The 20,795-nt window shown below is 43.9% G+C and overlaps 1 protein-coding gene across 1 annotated transcript in view; it reads right to left on the reverse strand.

Moving 5' to 3' along the window:
- Positions 1 to 20,795, reverse strand: part of nrxn2b (neurexin 2b) — a 569,330-nt gene that overhangs the window by 21,525 nt on the left and 527,010 nt on the right. The window contains exon 18 of the mRNA XM_079295191.1: positions 4,197 to 4,286. Within this exon, the coding sequence (XP_079151317.1) occupies positions 4,197 to 4,286 (90 nt within the window). The remainder of the gene's footprint in view (positions 1 to 4,196; positions 4,287 to 20,795) is intronic.

Raw genomic sequence — 20,795 nt, forward strand, 5'->3', positions numbered from 1 at the left:
AAATGTTTTCTCTTAGCTGAGTCGCAGGGTGGGAGGGATGGCCCAGAATTCACCTCAGTTTTATTGGTTTGTGCTCACAAATCCTTCATGCGCCTGCAGGATTTCTAGTATCCCTATCAAGAACTCCCCCAATTTCCATTTTCTTCTCCACAGAAAAAGAAGAAGCAGGAGGGAGAAAGACTGGAGCACAATGGGGGTGGGATGCTGACAAAGTCGATTATGAAGTGTTCCCAAGTTATCTCCTCGGCACAAGGCTCTCTTTGGTAATTAAAAGCATTTTGCTTTTGTATCCTCAGAAGTTGGGCTCGTTTGGGTCGAACACTATGAATTAATTGTGTTTGACAATGAAGATGAGGGGCCAAACGTGGCATGAAGCTAGACTGAAAGCCTTGTGAGGCAGCGTGGAGCCCTGAGGTCCTTGAAGGCTGCCGAGGTCGCCGAGATTGTGACGCCGACTCTACAGGGCTCTGGAGAGAGTAGACCGGATTTAATCAGATGTGGCTCTATCTCTGATGCTGTAGCTGTACATAGATCTTAGGGAGGTGATACTGTCGAGGAAGAGACACAGAGAGATGGCATGGCGGTTGGCTCAGGAGAATTGTCTCTCTTTTTATGCACTCCTACTGCGAGTGTGCTGTTTTTAGGCCATTTCATGGTGGGGGACCATAAAATAACAGCAGAGTCCCTTCTTTCAGCTGCTTTTCCACTGATGAGCAAGCATGTTAAAATTCATACAATTTCCGCCAACTTCCGTGAAATATGGCCATGACAGTGCAGGAAGATCAAATGGGAACAAGATAGTAACTCAGCAGGGTACAACGCTCACCATGGGGCTGCTGAAAGACAGACTCAGACGGATTTGCGCTCTGTTGAATGCAGCCTTATGTGAAAGAATCTCTGAAATGAAGCCGGATCATCATGATCAACGCCTGGTGATGTTTATTTGGGCTCTGGCCCCACACCAAGTGGGAGGACTTGATTGCCTTTGCTTAGTGAATAGGGGCGCTCACACCAGACTATAAAACCCTGAACATTAAACATAGTTCTCCAGCTTTGCACTAGCTTTTAGGCCACAGAGACCAGGTGTTGTAGTATTCCTCCCTGCACTGATGTAGCTCAACGCAGAGCTTGATCGTCATGTTGTTTGGGAGCTCCAGAGGGATTGACTCCTCAACAGAAGAAGATATAAAGCTCCAATTCTTCGAGGAGCTTTATTCGCTTCCTTGCTCATCTGCTAAAGGGAAAAGCTAAAGGGAGTTGATTCTTACTGGTTATTTGTAATCTTTGTAAGCTCCCTGATGAGATCAGGAAGCAGCAACACATTATTATTGCATCTAGAGAAATGCTCGTCAGGTTTTTGGAGAGGGATGGCGTTAACGGTCGAGGAGAAAACAAGAGGAGGAACAAAGCAGAGGGAGGGGCAGGAGCAGAGCAGAAAACCTGGAGTGACAGATCCATCACAAGCCGAGGGAAAGACACAGGGAGTTGTGGCACGGATAGAGCTGTTGAAAATGTTTTGGCACCCTGACTTTTCCCCTCCATTGGGTCCCTGTAATGGCTGCCGTTTTGGATTTAGTCAGCGGGGAGAGTCGGCCAGAGATGCCCGCTCTGATCTGACTCACACCCGGTAGCGGAGATGGAAGAATGAGCCTCGGAATGAGATGCAGTGACACAGCCCGGTGCCACAGCAGAGCTCTCCTCCAGCACACTGCTGGCTCCATTGACTTCCATTACATCCCAGTGTGACTAAAACACAGATTTCTGAGAGCCATTGTGAGTGATTGGTGCTCTTATTTTGTTCCGAGGGACGTGGGGTTTTTCTATGCTCGTTGAATTTCACAGAATTGACGAAACATTCAAGGCACTTGGAGAGGAGACCCGTGGGGCTGATTGTTTCGTGCACTCTGGTCAAGACCCTTCGATGCGTTCATGTAATAAAATCACCACATGTCAGAGACCAAAACCCCAGGTTGGTAGCACAGCCTGGACTATTACTTGATTACAGGATGAACGGTGCAGGCTGTTTACCACACGGCAGTCTTGTAACTCTCATTCAGACATTCATACACATTTCACCCTGCAGAGCAAATGACATGTAGCACAGTACACTCAAAACACGTTCCACAGTTGTGAAGACAATAAATGTTAAAGGGACCTCAATTTCAAACACATTTCGTTGAAGTGATCCAGAGCAGAAACGTAATTTTTTTGAATTTGGTGTTCACTTGCTTTGTTTTAACCCTCTGAGTTTTGCATCACGTGGAAGTGGCGACAAGGGGAGCAAGATGCCAGCAGGAGATTTGTTTCTTTTAGTCGTAGTTAGAACTTAGTTAGCTTTTTTTATTTTGTTTTTTTGTCCCAAGTGATCGCCGCAACCTGTCCAAGTTCTTCCAAATACTGACATCCAGGTCCAATTGCATTCGAATGTTAAACATCATTTATAACAAGGTTATAACTGAGGGCTCTCTGAATTTGTCACCAGCAGGGCAAAGCTGGAAGTGTCTCGAATGGTTTCCAATTGGCAGCGGAGGGTGGGGAGTCGTGAGAGAAGCCCTCAGCGGTTAGTGTGGGTGGAGTTTGATTTGCTGTTAGGTGGTTAGATTCTGCTTAGACGTTTCTTAGCTTTATGTTCTAGCCGTTTCCTCATCAACGCAACAGCTTCAACCCTTTGAGTTTGGAAATGTCCCCTAATCCCCCAAACAGTAACTCATAAATATCTAAACCACTTTGCCGTTTCAGTCCATGACGTGTGTGTGTGACATTTCTTTAACTGAGCGCTCCCTGATCAAGACCTCACTTGAGGCTTGATTTGTTTATTTCCTCTTGCTACTTTCTCAAGGCTCTCATGTAAATTATTGGATGCAGATTCATATAAAACTATAGAAGAAAGAGCATGATGCATTCCGTTCTTAGCTCATTCTCTTTACACTTTCATGGCATGCACAAATCATTTTAAAATTGGATAAGCCATTTTTTATTGACCGGATTTTTCCTCCAATTTTAATCTCCCAAGTCTTTTTGATTCTTATTTGTGTACTAACTTCTGCTGGGGAAGTTAGGACTATACAATACTATAAGCTTTAAATGAATGATAATCTCAACACATCTTTTATACAAAACATAATGCAAACCTAAGTCTAAGAGCTTTGGGACATTCTAATAATCTACACCAAAACCATCCATATATATAGTTTCGATATATAAATTATAGTTGTTTGAAACTACCAGACTTCCCAAAAAGCACAGACGTGCATGAGAAATAAATGTCTTAAATGCATTTATTGTAACGCAGAAACTATTTTAAGACTCGGCCCCATTCAGCTGTCTTTCTGATTTATTTGACTCGTTCCCCTTTTTCTCTTTTTTTTGTGAATCAACCACCTTCAGCAGCACAAACACACAGCACAAGACAAAGACAAAGAGGTTGGGACATTCGGCACTCAAAGGGTTAAAGAATCATCGCTTTGTTGGTGCCACACTGGAGACTTGTGGCATTAGTTATGCGTTACGTCGGGGCGGGAAATGCATCCGCGTGCTGCAAATGAAGGCAGACTGATTACTGAACAAACACAACAGTCCCTTTAACTTTTAGTGACTTTCATGGGGCATTCTTTTCTTTTTTCTTCTAAGAAATCCAGTGATCATTTTTGTTTTCATGAATGACTCAATATAGTCAATGCATATTCACATTCAGCCAACAAAAGACACAGGAAAGAAGCAAACGGAATCAATAGGCTATTTACATGTCGTTAGGTTATTGGGGGTTATGTCGGGTTATTTGGGGGTTAATTCTCTGAAGAGATGCAGCCCCAGTTTAAGGTGCTTTGGATATGGTCCCTTGGATATTTGCATACCAATGCTACAGAATATGAAAAACGATATACTGTGTTATTTTTTTGCCAATTATTACACAGAAAACTGCCTTAACTGGGCAAGCTGGGCTGTAAAATTTAGGCAAATGTATGGTTTTCACACACCAATCAAGATAAGGAAGAATTTAATGGAATGAGTTACAATGTATCAGCCGATTACTGCTGGGCATGTTAAATCTGCAGTGGATTGAAGGGGACCTGCAGTTCTGTTCGAGAGCCAAATCACAATCACCCCTGTTGCGTGGCACTGCACCTCCTCCAGAGTGGTGGTTAACGGAAGGTTAAGCGGTTAGATCATTAGTGGAGTTAAAGGGATTTTATTACCTTTGTCGAGTAGCCACTCGTCAACTACCCGACCAAGTCGGTATGGGATTCTTTGTCTAGCAATAGCCAGGCGCTCATTATCAAAGTTCCCTTTAAAGAAATTTGGAAAAGACAAATTAAGAGAGGTTACAAAGACATCTGGAAGTTGAAAGGTTAGAGGTTAGAAGGGCAACATGGCAAATGTTTAGCAAGTTATGTACTTTAAATCAGCTTTAGTTAGGACAGGAAGAACTTGAGGATGTGTTTTTGGGCTGGTTGGTTTGGTTAGACAAGTTAACAGCATTCTAGTTACCTTGAGTTTAAGTGCTTGTTTTTTAAACAGATTTATGAATTATTTAGATATAGTGTGACTGCATTTGCAGAAACTAATGATATCCGCAAAGTGAATACAATTTAGAAATGCATTAGCAGTAATGAAGTAAGTTTAGCTAGAATCACACACAGAAACATCAATCATTGAACAACAGAATTACTTCACTGTGAAGGAATAAAGCAGAAAAAAGATATTTCAATGTCAGCAACAAAGCATTGTTATTTCACATGAGATAATCACACAGCACTAAAACACATGTCATGGTTGTTTCAAGGAAGACATATTTTGGTTGCCACTGCACACAAAGAGATTGTGAGAAAATCATCACCTCCCAAATCAGACAACAGGATGGCGTTCTTCCCATGGAGCATCACTTCCCTTTGGATCAGACGGCTCGACTTCAACTGAAGCGAAAAGGATTTATTGAAACTGTCACCACTGTTTTTCTCTTCTTTTTCCCTCCCCTTATGCAATAATTGAGCCCTTCTCAGTGGCACTTGGCAATTAGCATCACTTCATCAGCATGTCAAAGAAGTTTCATCACCGCCGCACAAACTTATTATCCCTCACTTCACTTCAATCAACCTCTGGGTCATGCTGTGTGCATCTCCAGCACTGCCAATAGAACCGGAGGCGGAATTAGGCGAGTTGGTGGCTGATGAAGGCCGGGCTGGGGGTTTGATGAAGCCTAATGTGGTGGCAAGGTCAGAGGCTTAATTAGGCCTCATTGTCTATGTCGAAACGGCAATTTTCGCAGATTATAGTCTGTGCTAGCTCAGTGATTCACAAAAAATGGGGTCAGGGAATCCCCAGGCATCATTGAGGAGGGACAAGGTTCTTGGGGGTTCCCGAAAAATTTGGAAGATTCTGTTATCATTGTGATTTACTGGAATTTACTTGGGCGACTGTGGCTCAGTGGTAGAGCAGGGTTGTCCTTCAATCAGAGGATTGGCGGTTCGAGTCGAGCAATTTGGGGTTAAGCAAGACACTTAACCCCAAATTGCTCCCGCAAGCTGTGTGTGAATGGGTAAGAATGTTAGAGTCCTGATGGTAGGTGGCACTTTGCATGGTAGTCCCTGCCATCAGTGTATGAATGGGTGTGAACAGGTGACTGATGGCATGTGTTAAAGCACTTTGAGCGGTCGGAAGACTAGAAGAGTGCTATACAAGTACAGTCCATTTACCAGTTATCCAATTTACAACATTCATGAGTATATAAAGAACTATATAAAGACTGTGTCACCTGCCACTTACAAGGTGCTAAGGGCTCTAAGGGCGCGTTCAGACCAGTCCTGGTCAGGCCAGTTGAATCGTTGGTGTGACCGCTGGACCTCGAACCCTGGTGCGGAACAAACAACCGCTCTCTGGACCACCTCAAAAGGGCGGTCTCGGACTGCTGACAAGTGGACTCTGGAGCGGTTCATTTCTGGTGTGAACACCATTCGAACAAATTACAGGAAACGTACCATTTATGTGTAATTCTGGTAAAAAACAATCATCTTATCCTGTTTTTTGTTACTTGTGAATTAGTAACCTAATTTTGTCAGGTGACAGGAAGAACCTGGGCTCAGGACAAAGGGAAATGCCTCCTGAATATCTGGACTGAAGAAAACATTTCTCAATTACTCGAGAAGGTGCATAAAAAAAACCAAGATATTCAAAATATTCAGCGGTATAAGGAAATTATCTGTGCAGTCCTCTTCAGACTCCAGATCACCACCAATATGAACAGAACCGGACGGTGCTCCATGACGTACGATGTCCAGACAGAAATTGGGAGGGTTTTGTTGTCTTGTTACATTTCCAACACATGCCTTTTGTTGAACAATTTCTGGACCATTTGAATTCTGACTTTGTCAATGCAAACCGGACCAGTTGGAAAACGGAAACAATGTATCATCCTCAGACTAGTTCGCTTCAGGAACCAGACCTTTATGTGTGAACTGGCCCCAAGTAGCCTACACAGTATGTCAAAGTGTACCTCAAGCACCACAGAACTCAGAAAAATCAAGCTCCAAGTAACCTCCATTTACTCCTGGGCTCTGTTATCATGAGCCACTGTAAGCCAAACGGAACCACAGTGTGATGAAATGGATTCCGTGATTTCCCCCTAAATCAAAATTGAACAAAATCTGTTGTTGTCTCCGACAACACGATATGAGCAATTTTGGGCCTGAATGTGAGTCTGACATGGAATGTCGGAGAGCCATTGGCTTATGAAATTGTCTGGAGAGAGACCCGTTAAAGATTGAAGCAGAGCTTGGGACCAAACAGTAAACAGGCGAGCTCTGAAGTGATCTTGCATCCGAACCAGTGCACTTTGATTTTGCTCCCCACACTGCTCTGTGCTGCTGCAGTGATCTAAAATAGACCACCTCTCAGTTCTGCAGTACCTACTTCCACTCCCCAGGGGTCTCTCTGCCTGCGCAATAATGCCTCGCACAGGCGTGTATGTGTACTGTGTGTGTGTGTGTGTGTGCCATGTATGAACAGTTTGTGCATGGCAAAGAAGGCCACTGTCAAAAATAAGAATTGAATGTAGAAGGAAGGAGTGGAATGAATGACGGCTGGCATGGCAGATGGAGAAGCAAGCAGGATGAACATGTAACAGCAGGTGGTTCCAACGTACCAGATGACTTAGTGACATTCGTATGTTGCACCTGGAGCTCTCGGTGTTCATGCGTTCATTAATGCGGGGGAGGACTGTCAATAAATGTGCAGGTCATACATAGGAAGTCACAGATTGCTAGTGGTTGCTTTCATCCATCTATAATTTATAATGGCCAGTAATTATGATTTTATTACTTCTAATAGACCCTTCTACAGTTTGTAAACAATGATATAAGTGTACGCCCGCAGTTTGGCAAAGGAAGTACGCCAAAGTGCAAAAGCTTGGCAAGCTATGCAAGGGCGTCAAGCACCAAAGATGGCAAATGCAACCTAAAAAAACTTGACTTTCCAGATCCGTGTGGGAAAGTGTGTAAGTGAGTGGGAAGAACGCATTAGCAAGTGGTCAGATAAGTATATGTACTTGGTGGGGAAAGCTGGCGTGTAACGTCACACCAGAGAGAAATTAGGGGCGTACAAGTCACGTTCTACTCCGTTATCTGTGGTCCTGTGCAGAATGTCAAACACCATGACATAGCACTTTTGATCAGTCCTGTGGAAGTCAACACGTTTAATAGTTTGCAGCTAAAGACTCCAAGGGTGTTTCGGTTTAACGAGTGATCGTGTTAACTGGTGCCTCTTAGCCAAATTGTGCGTGTTTACTTGTAGTCAGAGCAGCTGTTGAAAACAGCAACAGAACATGAAGGTGTCCTCTTAAAAGCCATTTTAAGTTTGAATTTTTTTAATCTAAATTTTTAAATACATGCTCGTCACTGTTTATTATCTCCGTAAAGTCTTTATGTAAGTTAACCTAAGCAACAATGGATGCATTTGCCTGTAAGTCACCAGTTAACACGGTCACTCCTTAAACTGACACACCTGTTGGTCTGAAAACGGTCGAGATCCTGTCAGAATTCTGTCAAACTTTTATCTATTCTGACCACTGAACAAACTGTTCTGAGACCTGTACAGCAGCATGTTCGTGTGACCAACTGCATCCATGTGTTTCACACTGCTCTTAAGATTACTATAGGTACCACTCTGTCTTCTGGAGGGGAAAGGCAGTGCAGCAATTACAGGGCACCGCCCGCACGCACAACCCCACTTTAGAGGTGACATGGGCGCTCTGCAGCAATGACTTAAGTAGGGGTGGTGGTGGTTGGGGGTGGAGGGGTGGTGAGAGGGGTGAGGTTGTTCAGAAAATCCAAATAATATCAGTGAAAGAAAAATAGTGGGAGGCAGCAGTCCTTAGTGAGATGAATCAATCCTGCGCGAGCATGTTCTTCTCCTACTGCTGCATCTGCCATCTCATCCACAAACCTGACTAAACCTCCTCCCTCTTCCAACTTTCTTGTCTGAGTCACACCGAGGGGGGGGGGCATTTTATCAGCCATGAATATAGTTAATGAGGCGCATCAGCTGGAGAGATGTAGTTCTCCCTCTAGTGGCAGCCGTGGGACACCGCAGACAGGAAACTACGCCTCAAATGTGCGTTTCCTCTGTGCCTCTGTGGAAGGTTTCCTTCCGTTTCTATTTTCCTTAATCCTTGTTTCACTCACTTATAATACTGTCCTTCCCTTGTTCTCCAACAACCATCCAGCCACACTTCATACTGTCCTTTTTCTTACCCTCCTTACATGCCCCATTCTCTCCTTGATCCTCCACTACTTCCCTCTTGTCTCCAGATTCCCTCCTTTTCCATTATTCCTTATTTAGCTTTTGACCCTCCTTCCTTCCTCCACAATCATCTCTTTTTATTCATCCACTCCCCTCCAATTTCTTCCATCCATCTTTGTCCTCTATTTCTTCCCTTCATCAAAAGTCTCTTCCTTACTTCTTCCTGCCTCCTACTTAAATACCTTTTGTTTTGTCCACTATCACTCCATTTTATCCCCCATCCCTCTTCATTGCCTGGTCACAGAGTGAGTTTTTACAAGGACATCAAATGCAGTACATTGTGACACAGGCACTGCCATCCATTACACGCACACATGGAGACTGACTGAGTGTTATGGGGGAAGTAATAAGAGTGAAGTGTGTGTGTGTACAGTATGCAAATGTATGTGTGTTCTTTCCCTGGCAAACACTAGCGAGTGACAACATCCTCATCAACGACCGAAAAATGGCGGAGGAATCAACAAACAATGGTTTTGTGTGTCCGCTCCAAATGAAACGATGGACAAGGGGACGAAAAAGTGATGGCAACCATGGAGAGCAGGATGCGATGTGATGAATGAAAAGTGTGTGGAGCCGTGGGAAAATAATCCCACAAAGTTCTGTTGGACGGGTTGTATTTGTGTCATCCACGCTCCGGCTGTCGGAGAATCTAAATCCCTCCGTGTCCTACTTGTTTGTTTGCATGTGTTTGCGCTCGCATCCTTGGAGAAATAAGTCATTCTGAGTGAAACCAGTGAAACTTTTACCTTCGCGCCCGCCTCCCCCACCGGCATGAGAATAGATTAAACAGCTGGGCCCCCCCTCCCTCACCGCCATTATCGCACTCGCTCTGCTCACAGCACTATTCCCTTTGCTGGATGTGAAAGAAAGTAAAACAATGCTACTGCAATGGACATTACAGTGGCTGCAATATGATTAACATTATCTTACAGTTGAGATGAAAGAATGCCTTTTCAACCCTTTTAGACCACATCCCATATTTAATAAAAATATGACGTGTGCTTAACTAAGCTAGTAACGGCCAATTTTAGACAACATTATAACCCCGCCCACCTTGTAGCAGGCCAATCAAATGCAAAGCACTGACTTAAGTTTCCCTGGGACTTTGAAGGCCCATTGCACAGATTTATTTTACATGTCAAAGTTAAATCAGTTAGTAAAGGACAGAAATTCTCAACAGCTGTATATCGGTTTCGGTGAGTGTCTAATTAAAAATGCTATTTACATCATGGGAAATGCAGGATTCTAGGGATGTTTAATGATGATGAGGTGCATGGAAACATCATGTCTCATTCACAATAAACTGAGAAACTTGTCTCTGTCCTGGATTGTGATGCATTAAGTAATACGGGATAACACGATAATACAGGTATCATCCCTTTTACTGGTAGCCGACATGTAACGTGCTCACTTGCAGCAGTCACAAGCCAGTTATTTGGTGACAACATGGCCTTAGCACCAATGAATAACTCTATTTCAGTCTAAGGCTTGGTAGTGCAGACGCCAGAAAGAGACATTATAGGTATTTTGTTAATGATCTACTACAGCAGGAATTCTCCTATTCATCAGACGTGTAATTGGTGGACATATGGGCAAAAAGCTTGTGCATTCTAATTAGAAATGCATATGAATAGTTTATCTTAAATCAAATATAAACCAAGGTGTGAGCCAAAACAGCTGGTCCGTACGTATCCGCACTAGTCATGGCCAGCCAACACGCCTGCGGCTCTGGACCGCCCGAGGCTCAGAACCCACCCCGAAACACTGGTGGTATCTCCTCTGTGGGAGCCAGAAACCTATCTGTTGTCTCTCCCCGTGTTCGCCGCCTGGAGCGTCGGCCGGATTAACAGCCATGACGGGACCCCGTCCTGGGCAGGTATCACAGCTGCTGCGCTAGGGGGCAGGGCATGCTGATTGACTGGCACTTCAGGAAGACACGAAGCGAGCTGGAGGACGACAGAGAGAACCGAGCGCCGTGCTCGGAGAGTAGAGCGTCTCGTGTCTCTGTCTGTCTGGGGGGGCTGGGTTCTAGCGTGTGTCCAGCATATGAATCACACACGGTTCCGTCTCGCTCTGTCTCGGTACATACGTGACGTGAGTGTGTGTGTGGAGACCCACCAAGGAGCCAACTGTATATCGTGTAGCTCTGCAGGCAGCCAGATGCCCTTGTACAGGACACCCACATCGGAAATCCATCCACAAGAATGGAGATTACACCAGCCATCTCGCTCTCCCTCCCTCTCACAGAAACCGCTCTCTGTCGAGCTAGCCTCATTCTGTTTTTCATGAGGCAACTTTAGATGGATTGCTCTCATATCCACTGGATGTTTTGGAGCAGATGGGGAGAAGAACCACTGCCCTATTCGCTGTAGTCCCGCGCTAGCTTCTGAATTCATCCCTGTAGAAATGTCCATTTTATCAAACATTCTTGTCTGTTATTAAGTCCTAGAAGTCTTATTTTCTTAAAACAAGTATTTCCTTCTTAAATACTCCTTTGGTTTAAGAGTCTGGGTAAAGCTTCAGGAGGCAGGACATGACACGGATGAAGTTGCGGTTTTCAACCTAGTTATAAACAACCGAGTCTCTTGCCGTTCCTCGAATTTCCCAAATGATTTTGACCTTACCGACAGAAGTCCCCAAAGAGCGCCGTCTCTCTAATTAGTCATGCCTCTTCTCTTCAGGGTGTTTGTGATCTTCCGGTTCATCACCTGCTATGCGATGGAAACGTCATCAACGCGCAGTGAGTTCTCCAGACAATGACCGGCTCTATTCATCGATGGACATTGAACAGACTGGAGCTGGCAGAGTGAAGTCTGTTTAATGGCCTAGTCCGGGTGATTTGGACAGTTGCGTTCTCACATACAGCTCCTCCGGATAATACCTTTCAGGGTTGCAGTGCATGTGTGTAAGGGGCTTTTAATGAACAGTTAGATTTGTCTTGTAGGAGTGTGTGGGATTTAGTGGCATTTAGGGTTGAGATTGCAGATCGACATTAACTGAATAACCCTTTCTGAGTGCGTCTGAAAACTACGATGGCCTTCAGCAACAGAAAAGGCTCTCTGTAGAGCCAGTGTTTGTCCGTTCTGGGCTACTGTAGAAACATAGCGGTGCAACATGGCAGACTCTGTGAAGAGGACCTGCTCCCTATGTGGATATGAAGGGCTCCTTCTAAGCTAACGAATGCTTCTTAGTTACGGTGATGATACACCAATGAAAACATATTTCATATATATATGTATATTCTATTCAATCTCCGCTAATAGATCCCATTAAATGCTACACACTGGTCCTTTAATAAAACTAGATAAAACGTACACGAATAGACGTGTTTTAGTGTATTTTTATCTTTTCAGCTAAAGAACGCAGGCAAGTTGTGTTTCTTCATGTGAAACGCGCAGGAAAAGGAAGCGGTTTACCTACCCACACACTCCTTTGTTCAATGTAAATACATCACCCACCGCTCGTGTCAGTGTGATATCTCACTGCTTTAACTGCTTGATCATCTTTCATCCGTGTAGCAGTTATCAATTCAATATGCTCGTTTCCATTTCTTCCCCTCTCTCTTCTCGGATCCTCGCCACCTTTCATCTCGGCCACGGTGGATTTGTGCGAGGGTGGCTTGCCGGAGTGAGCCAGGGAAAGCCCCCCCCCCACCACTCATGTGGAAATCAAAGCTGTCACTTCTCTAATTACCTAAAGCAATCTTTTCCCTCTCCTGCTCTGCACTACTTAGCTGTGTCTGCTCCCCCCCCCTCCTCATCATTACTTGCTTCACTATCTCTCTGTTCCCCCTCTCTCTCCATCATCCCATAGCCACAGGCCAATAATTGGAGATACCTTCCAACTGTGCAAGATCCAATCAGGAGTCGCACAGCACCAGAGGCCCAATAAGAACACGCTGAACGGGGGGGGGGGGGACTGAAGTGACTCAGCTGGCTGACCTCAATTAACTCTCTCACCTTTTTTTGCTGCACTTAACAGAATTGAATGATGAGTCAAAATCCTAATCCAAACTTTGACAGATGTCAGTTATGTATTGTATCAGATCAATGGCCTAAAAGCACTCGCAGTTCCCTCAGGAGAGTTATTAGACATGCAATGAGACTTGGAAAACTTAATTAATAACTAAGAACAATGAACATGTTTAATGCATGTTGGAAATTAGGTTAAAGAATTACTGAGCATCTTCGTGGTATCATCTGCACCACTGAAACAGGGACAAAGTATTTAAATACTTTGCTTAACTCTCTTCAAAAATGTACTTAAAGTTACTGTGATGAACTTTGCACAGGTTACGTAACAGTTTCAATTTAATACTGATGCCTTTATATGACCTAAATAAGTAAACGAGACCATCAGTGCACTAATACCTATAGTAGCAGTCAAACAAATACAGTGGAGTAAAGAGTGGAAGTTAAAAGTAGCAGAAAGTTTTTTATAAAGCTCCTAAAATGGAATGACTGAAATCAAGTATAAGTCTCCCAGCGTCGGTGTAATTACAGGCTGTAGCGACGACTCGGTAGATGCTCTGTGCTTAGATCACACTGGTGCTGCTGCAACAGTGCATATTGTAATTATCTTAAGCACCATTAATGACAAAGAGCACGGCGAGCTAGCAGATGAATGAGCCTATAGCTGACAGCATATAGAGGTGCTCCTCCGAAGACAGAAAGACAAAGCAGATGATTTCCGAGGCCACGCTGCGCTCTGTGCATCACCCCGCGCACTCTTCTACCATCTTCTGCTCGGTGGACCGTCGAAGTCACACAGCGCCGCTTCCATACTCCCTGCTTGGAGCCCGAGCCAGTCTAGTGAAATCTCGTCCACGCTCGACTAAAGTCTATATGCTTCCAGCCATTTGTCTGACTGCATCGGCCTGTGCAGAGTGCACCCCTCTCCTGTCCTACTCCTGTTGCTCCTCTCTACTCTTAGCATTTTAACTGCCACCGCTGAGTGCTCTCATATTGCTTTTGCCAAGAGGGAAGCGGTTCTGGACTGCCTCGGCCTCCCCTCCTCACATGTATCTGCCTTGGTTATTCACAATTGGTTTCCTTTTCCCCCTCTTTGGGTGTGGAGGTTGCGAAAGACAAAAGATGGATATCTAGACACTGTGGCGACATGATATAAAGGGGGTAGGAGGAAGGAAATCGGCGGCTGGGAGTTTTCCCTGACCCCTTTTTTCGAGGAACATTTATCCGAGGGGTAAGAACACCGTAACAGCTCAGTCGGAGGAGCTGGAGCTTACCTCGCTGGCACAAATGAGAAGACACGTCTAGACGCTGTCTTGTTCCCCCTCTTTCCTCTGCAGATCGGCAGAGATCTTTTCCAGACGTGGTTTGTGTGCGAGTAATTGCAGAATTGCGGCAGTGTATGGTTGATTGCGTGCAGCGTAATGTCTCAGGGAGACATCGATTATTGTTTCAATGTATGTTTTAAATCTCCTTTACTTTTGCCTTTATGCTTTTAATGGTTTCATGTGAAGCACTTTGAATTACCTTGTTGTTGAAATGTGCTATACAAATAAACTTGCCTTGCCTTGTCTCTAATGGTCAGCCTTCACGCTGAACGGATCCCCTAAATGCCTGACAGAATGAAAACAGGGCATGACAATAGCCCTGTCTTTGCACTGCGTTTATCTTTCCTCTTTTCTTTTGTCCTGCCATTGATTCGCGATCAGCATCAAGCGGCGTGTTGGCCTACTCGACAATGAACGCCATTGTGTCTCGGTGCATTTCAGAAGCGAGTCGTTTTGTTCGCTAGTAGCTGTAGCAGTAGTTATTACTGTGCATCGCTACATTGTGTGTGTGGGCGTGAGCGGCATGCGCACGCTGTACCACACTGTACCGCGTGAATGTAATCTTCCTTGCTGTGACGCAATCCAATTTGTGAAGTGCTTATTATTCAGTAACATGCAAAGCCTCATCCGCTGGCTGTCTTGGTGGTGCCCAGCAAACAATGTGGGCTTCGTAGATAACTGGGACACTTTCTGGGGAAAACCTGGTTTGCTTTGGATGGAGCAGATCTCATCTCTGCAAATCTGACCCAGTTTCTGTATGGACCTGGTACATGACAACCCAGAGATCAGACCAGGAAGCAGAGTTGCAGTCTTACACACTCCTCTGAGCTTCCATTAGAGCAGTTACTCACGCAAAACCACATCGAGACTGTGTCTGCCCCACGGCCACTTAAATTAATTAAATCAAAAATAAACGATCGAGGAGTTAAACTAAATAACTTAATCCAAGTTAAAACGACCGCAACAGTACAACATAATAGGATAATTAAATGTGGACTCTTAAATATCAGATCTTTGTCATCTAAAGCTCTACTAGTAAATGAGCTAATATCAGATCATCATATTGATTTATTTTGTCTTACTGAAACCTGGCTGAGTAATGATGAATATGTCAGCCTAAATGAATCAACTCCTCCAAGTCATATCAATACTCACATTCCTCGAGGCGCCGGCCGAGGAGGTGGAGTAGCAGCCATCTTTGACTCTAGCCTATTATTAAACCCTAAACCTAAACTAGACTACAACTCATTTGAAAGCTTGGTTCTTAGTCTTTCACACCCAACCTGGAAAACAATACAGCCAGTTATATTTGTTACAGTGTACCGGGCCCCAGGTCCGTATTCGGAATTTTTATCGGAATTTTTTCAGTTTTTATCAAGCCTAGTCCTTAAAACAGATAAAGTAATTATTGTAGGTGACTTTAATATTCATGTGGATGTCGAGAACAACAGCCTCAGTTCTGCATTTATTTCATTATTAGATTCGATTGGTTTCTGTCAGAATGTACAGAAACCCACTCACTGTTTTAACCACACTCTCGACCTGGTTCTGACTTATGGCATTAACATAGAAGATTTAATAGTCTATCCACAGAACCCTCTTCTATCGGACCATGATCTAATAACCTTTGAATTCTTACTAACGGAGTGTACACCGTTAAGCAAGAGTTACTACACTAGATGTCTATCTGATGGTGCCGTAGCTCAATTTAAAGAAGTGATTCCGTCTGTATTTAACTCGATACCATGCTTCGATGTGACGGAGGACTCCTGTGCTGGCTTTAGACCGACCCAGATTGATCATCTTGTCGACAGTGCTACAAGCTCACTGAGAAGGACACTAGACTCTATTGCTCCTTTAAAAAAGAAGTTGGTAAAACAAAGGAGATTCGCTCCATGGTATAACCCTGAAACCCGCAAATTAAAGCAAACACCGCAAAACTTGAAAGAACATGGCGTTCCACTAACTTGGAAGAATCTCGGTTACTCTGGCGAGACAGTCTTAAGACATATAAGAAGGCCCTCCGTAATGCCAGAGCAGCTTATTACTCATCGTTAATAGAGAAAAATAAGAACAACCCCAGGTTCCTCTTCAGCACTGTAGCCAGGCTGACAGAGAGTCACAGCTCTGTTGTGCCGAGTATCCCTATAGACCTCAGTAGCAATGACTTCATGAACTTCTTTAATGATAAAATTATAATTATTAGAGAGAACATTAATAATCTCCTGCCCTCGACCGATCTTTCCACAAATAGAGTAACCTTAGAAACAGCTGTAAACCCTGATATATGTTTAGATGGCTTTACTCCCATTGACCTTGACAAACTGACTTCAACAATTTCTACGTCTAAACCGTCCACCTGTCTCTTAGACCCTATACCGACTAGGCTGCTTAAAGAAGTGCTACCATTAATTAGCACAACTTTATTAGATATCATCATCCTGTCTTTAGTAACAGGTCATGTACCACAGTCCTTCAAAGTAGCTGTGATTAAACCTCTTCTTAAGAAGCCCACTCTGGATCCAGAGGTGTTGGCCAACTATAGACCGATCTCGAACCTTCCCTTCCTCTCTAAGATCCTTGAGAAAGCAGTTGCAAATCAGTTGTGTGACTTTCTGTGTAACAATAGTTTATTTGAGGATTTTCAGTCAGGATTTAGAAAGCATCATAGCACAGAGACAGCTCTGGTAAAAATAACTAATGACCTTCTAATCGCATCAGACAAAGGACTCGTCTCTGTTCTTGTCCTGTTAGACCTTAGTGCTGCGTTCGACACTATAGACCACTACATCCTGTTGCAGAGACTGGCACATTATATTGGCATCAAAGGAACCGCACTGGATCCAAACGCAAAGGTTTGGATCCTATTTATCGGATCGATCTCAGTTTGTTTATGTAAATGATGAAGCCTCGATGAAGACCAACGTCAGTTATGGAGTTCCACAAGGTTCTGTGCTTGGACCAATCTTGTTCACCTTATATATGCTTCCTTTAGGCAATATTATCAGAAAACACTCTATAACCTTTCATTGTTATGCAGATGATACTCAATTATATATATCGATCAAACCAGACGAGACCAACCAGCTCGCTAAACTGCAAGCGTGTCTTAAGGACATACAAACCTGGATGACCTGCAACTTCCTGATGTTAAACTCAGACAAAACTGAAGTTATTCTACTAGGTCTACTAAATCAGTTATCTAATGATATAGTTTCTCTAGATGGCATTGCGCTGGCATCCAGCAGCACCGTCAAGAATCTTGGAGTTACCTTTGATCAGGATTTGTCTTTCAACTCTCAGATAAAACTTATTTCTAGGACTGCCTTTTTTCACCGACGTAATATTTCAAAAATCAGGCACATCCTATCTCAAAGCGATGCAGAGAAATTAGTTCATGCATTTGTTACCTCTAGACTAGATTACTGCAATTCCTTATTTTCAGGCTGCTCTTATAAGTCTCTTAAATCTCTCCAGCTGATCCAGAATGCTGCAGCTTGTGTACTAACAAGAACTAAGAGGAGAGATCATATTACTCCTGTATTAGCTTCTCTGCACTGACTCCCTGTAAAATCTAGAATAGAATTTAAAATCCTTTTACTTACCTACAAAGCCCGAATTGGTCAGGCTCCATCATATCTTAAAGAGCTTATAGTACCATACTGCCCTACTAGAGAGCTGCGATCCATTAATTCAGGGTTACTTGTGGTTCCTAGAGTCTTACAAAGTAGGATGGGAGCCAGAGCCTTCAGTTATCAAGCTCCTCTTCTGTGGAACCAGCTTCCCGTTTCAGTCCGGGGGGCAGACACACTCACCACATGTAAGAGTAGGCTTAAGACTTTCCTCTTTGATAGTGCTTATAGTTAGGGCTGGCTCTGGCTTGCCTTGGACCGGCCCATGGACAAACTGGTATAGGCAAAAACTACAGGGGGACTTCCTACACTGAGCACCTCTCTCCTCCTCTTCTTCACCTCCGTCTGTATGCATTGATGTCCCATTAATGCTCATTACTAACTTTACTTCTTCCCCGGAGTATTTGTGCTTTCTCGCCTCATAGGATGACCGCAGTTTTATGTGGACACTGGTTCTTCAACCAGCCATGGCCCTGCTGACACCTACTACGATCTTCATTGTTAACATTATTAATCCTATTACCGATACCATTAATGCACAGTACTGATTTTGTCTCTTCCCCGGAGTCCTTGTGCTTCCTCTCCTCACAGGTTTCCATGGAGCATGGTTTCATCTGGACCCTGGTCCTTCCTCCTACCATGGCCCTGCTGACTCCAACTGCTAATATCACTTTTATTATTACTCACATTACTATTTCATACTACCGATACCATTAATGCACATTATTGACCTGCTTCTTCACCAGAGTCTCTGTGCTTTCTCGCCTCACAGGTTCCTGTGTATCCGGGTTAAACCTGGACCAGGTCTTGCCTCCTGTCGTGGTTGTGTCATACATTGCATGTGCTGTAATTACATAGAATGTGTTGTAATTCACTATCCTGTTCTACACATGACATCATTGCACGTCTGTCCATCCTGGGAGAGGGATCCCTCCTCTCTTGCTCTCCCACAGGTTTCTTCCTCTTTCCTCCCCGTTAAAGGGGTTTTTGGGGAGTTTTTCCTGTTCTGATGTGAGGGTTCCGGGACAAGAGGATGTCAAATGTGTACATATTGTAAAGCCCTCTGAGGCTAATTTGTAATTTGTGATTTTGGGCTATACAAAAATAAATTGAATTGAATTGAATTGAATTGAATCCATCACAGCAGTGACAGCAGCTAGCTTAGAGCGTGCACGCTGGATCTCGCCCCCCTCTTTTTGTTTCTTCTTCTACCCAGCCTCTCCTTCTCCATCACTCCCTCTCCTCAGTCATCTTCTCCATCAGTCCATCACTTCTCAGCAATGCATCCCGAGCACTTCGCTGTAGAGCACTATTGCTTCTCCTCTCCTCTATCTCCCCTGTCAGTCGTGCCCTCCAACCATGCCCCCCCTTCACCACCACCATCGCCACTTCCTCTATTCTAAATCTACTGAATTCTGGTTCAAAAACTAAAGCAAAATGATAGCTTCATGGTAGATCTACTGCCTGTAAACACTGGAAAGAGAGAACGAAGCGTGAAAGAGTGCACCGTGCCCTCTCATTGGTCATAACGGTGGGAATACGAGGTGGCAGAATATGTTAATCACAGCCAATACCCCGGCGATGGTGACAATATAACCGCGGTTGCGAAATGTGTGATGATTATCTAAAGGGGGGGCCGCAATGATGCCCAAATGTCAAGTGTAGTATAAACCCACAGGAAACAGATGGATTCCTTCTCTTTTTTTCCCAGAAGCTCCTCTCTGACCGTAATAACATAATCCGCTGTGGTGAATTACTGCCATCACAAAAATAGTTAATGTCAGGCGATTTGCAAAGAGAAGATGAGATGGAGGGGGAGCGTCAAGACAAAGCAGAGACACAGGAGCAGCTTCCCCGTACATGCACACAGGTGTACATGCTCTCTAACAAAGGTATGTACGGCCATGTATATACACCATATAAGCCCATAAAAGGGCCTGTTTATGTAAATATCTGTACTTGAATAGTTAAACACACACGCCATACACACACTAGGGAACATTTTCTCCCTTGAAGCTCTTTCATCTCCTATTCTTATTCTTTTTGAGGCAGTAGCTGCTGTAATACTGACTAGCTCCTTGTAGGAGGGGGATTAATGCTGTAGCAGGCCCCCACTCACTACATCTGACCTCCCGACTGAGAGTGTGAACCCCATGATCAGTTCAGGGGTTAACTTCACAGCATCGAACAGTAACACAGAGGCTACTTTCACCATGATAATCACAGGATTTGACGAATATGTTTTTTTTAGGATACAAATAAATATTCTTTTTAATCTGTATTGCTGGATGTTGATTGTTGGATATAGAATTACACACAAAACAATCAAAAGGTAGAACATGTTGCAGCGCTGTCTCTGCTGCATCATTAGCGAGTACATTCTGGGAAAATCACAGCAGCAACAAAAAAAATAATCTTTTGAACCGGCATTTAATAGACAGTCAGATCATTAAAGCCAGACTCTGCAACTTTTGAAAAAGGCCATTACACTTTCTCCCACTTATACGTGAAAAGTTCAATTCTTGGGCAATAAAAACGCACCATTATTCTATTCAATACACTCGCGTCACTACAATCTTACTTGGTCTGCTTTAACCAGTAGTTTAAATTGGCACGCTTTAGGTACATTCTGCTGTATACTGGCCATTACTCAGTCAGCTCACTGACTTTCTTACAGTTATGTTTTGAACAATGTGTAATTTCTCCATTGAAAAGCCTCATATTCTTGCTTTAATTAAAGTTTGGTGAAGCTCATGAGAATGACGCAGAAGCTACCGACCCCTGAGGCAAAGCTCCATGTTTGTGTGTTTATGGCTCTGATAACTGTGTGGGACGAAGGTGACGGCTCTGGCCATGTTCTTCAAGTATGAACATTCTGTGGACGCAACATTTGGAATTGTCAGAAAATCTCAAGGGCACGGTGTAAAATCGCAACTAAAGCATTGCAGACTGAATCATGACTCCCGTCGTATCTGCTATCTTTCCTCCCAGCACACGACCAGCAACTAAAGGGATTCGGATGTAAAATGGTGAAATTACAGTCCGTATGGCACCGCTGCAAACATCTGCCTTTT

The sequence above is a fragment of the Melanostigma gelatinosum genome (assembly GCF_949748355.1).
Source record: "Melanostigma gelatinosum genome assembly, chromosome: 23".
Taxonomy (NCBI): domain Eukaryota; kingdom Metazoa; phylum Chordata; class Actinopteri; order Perciformes; family Zoarcidae; genus Melanostigma; species Melanostigma gelatinosum.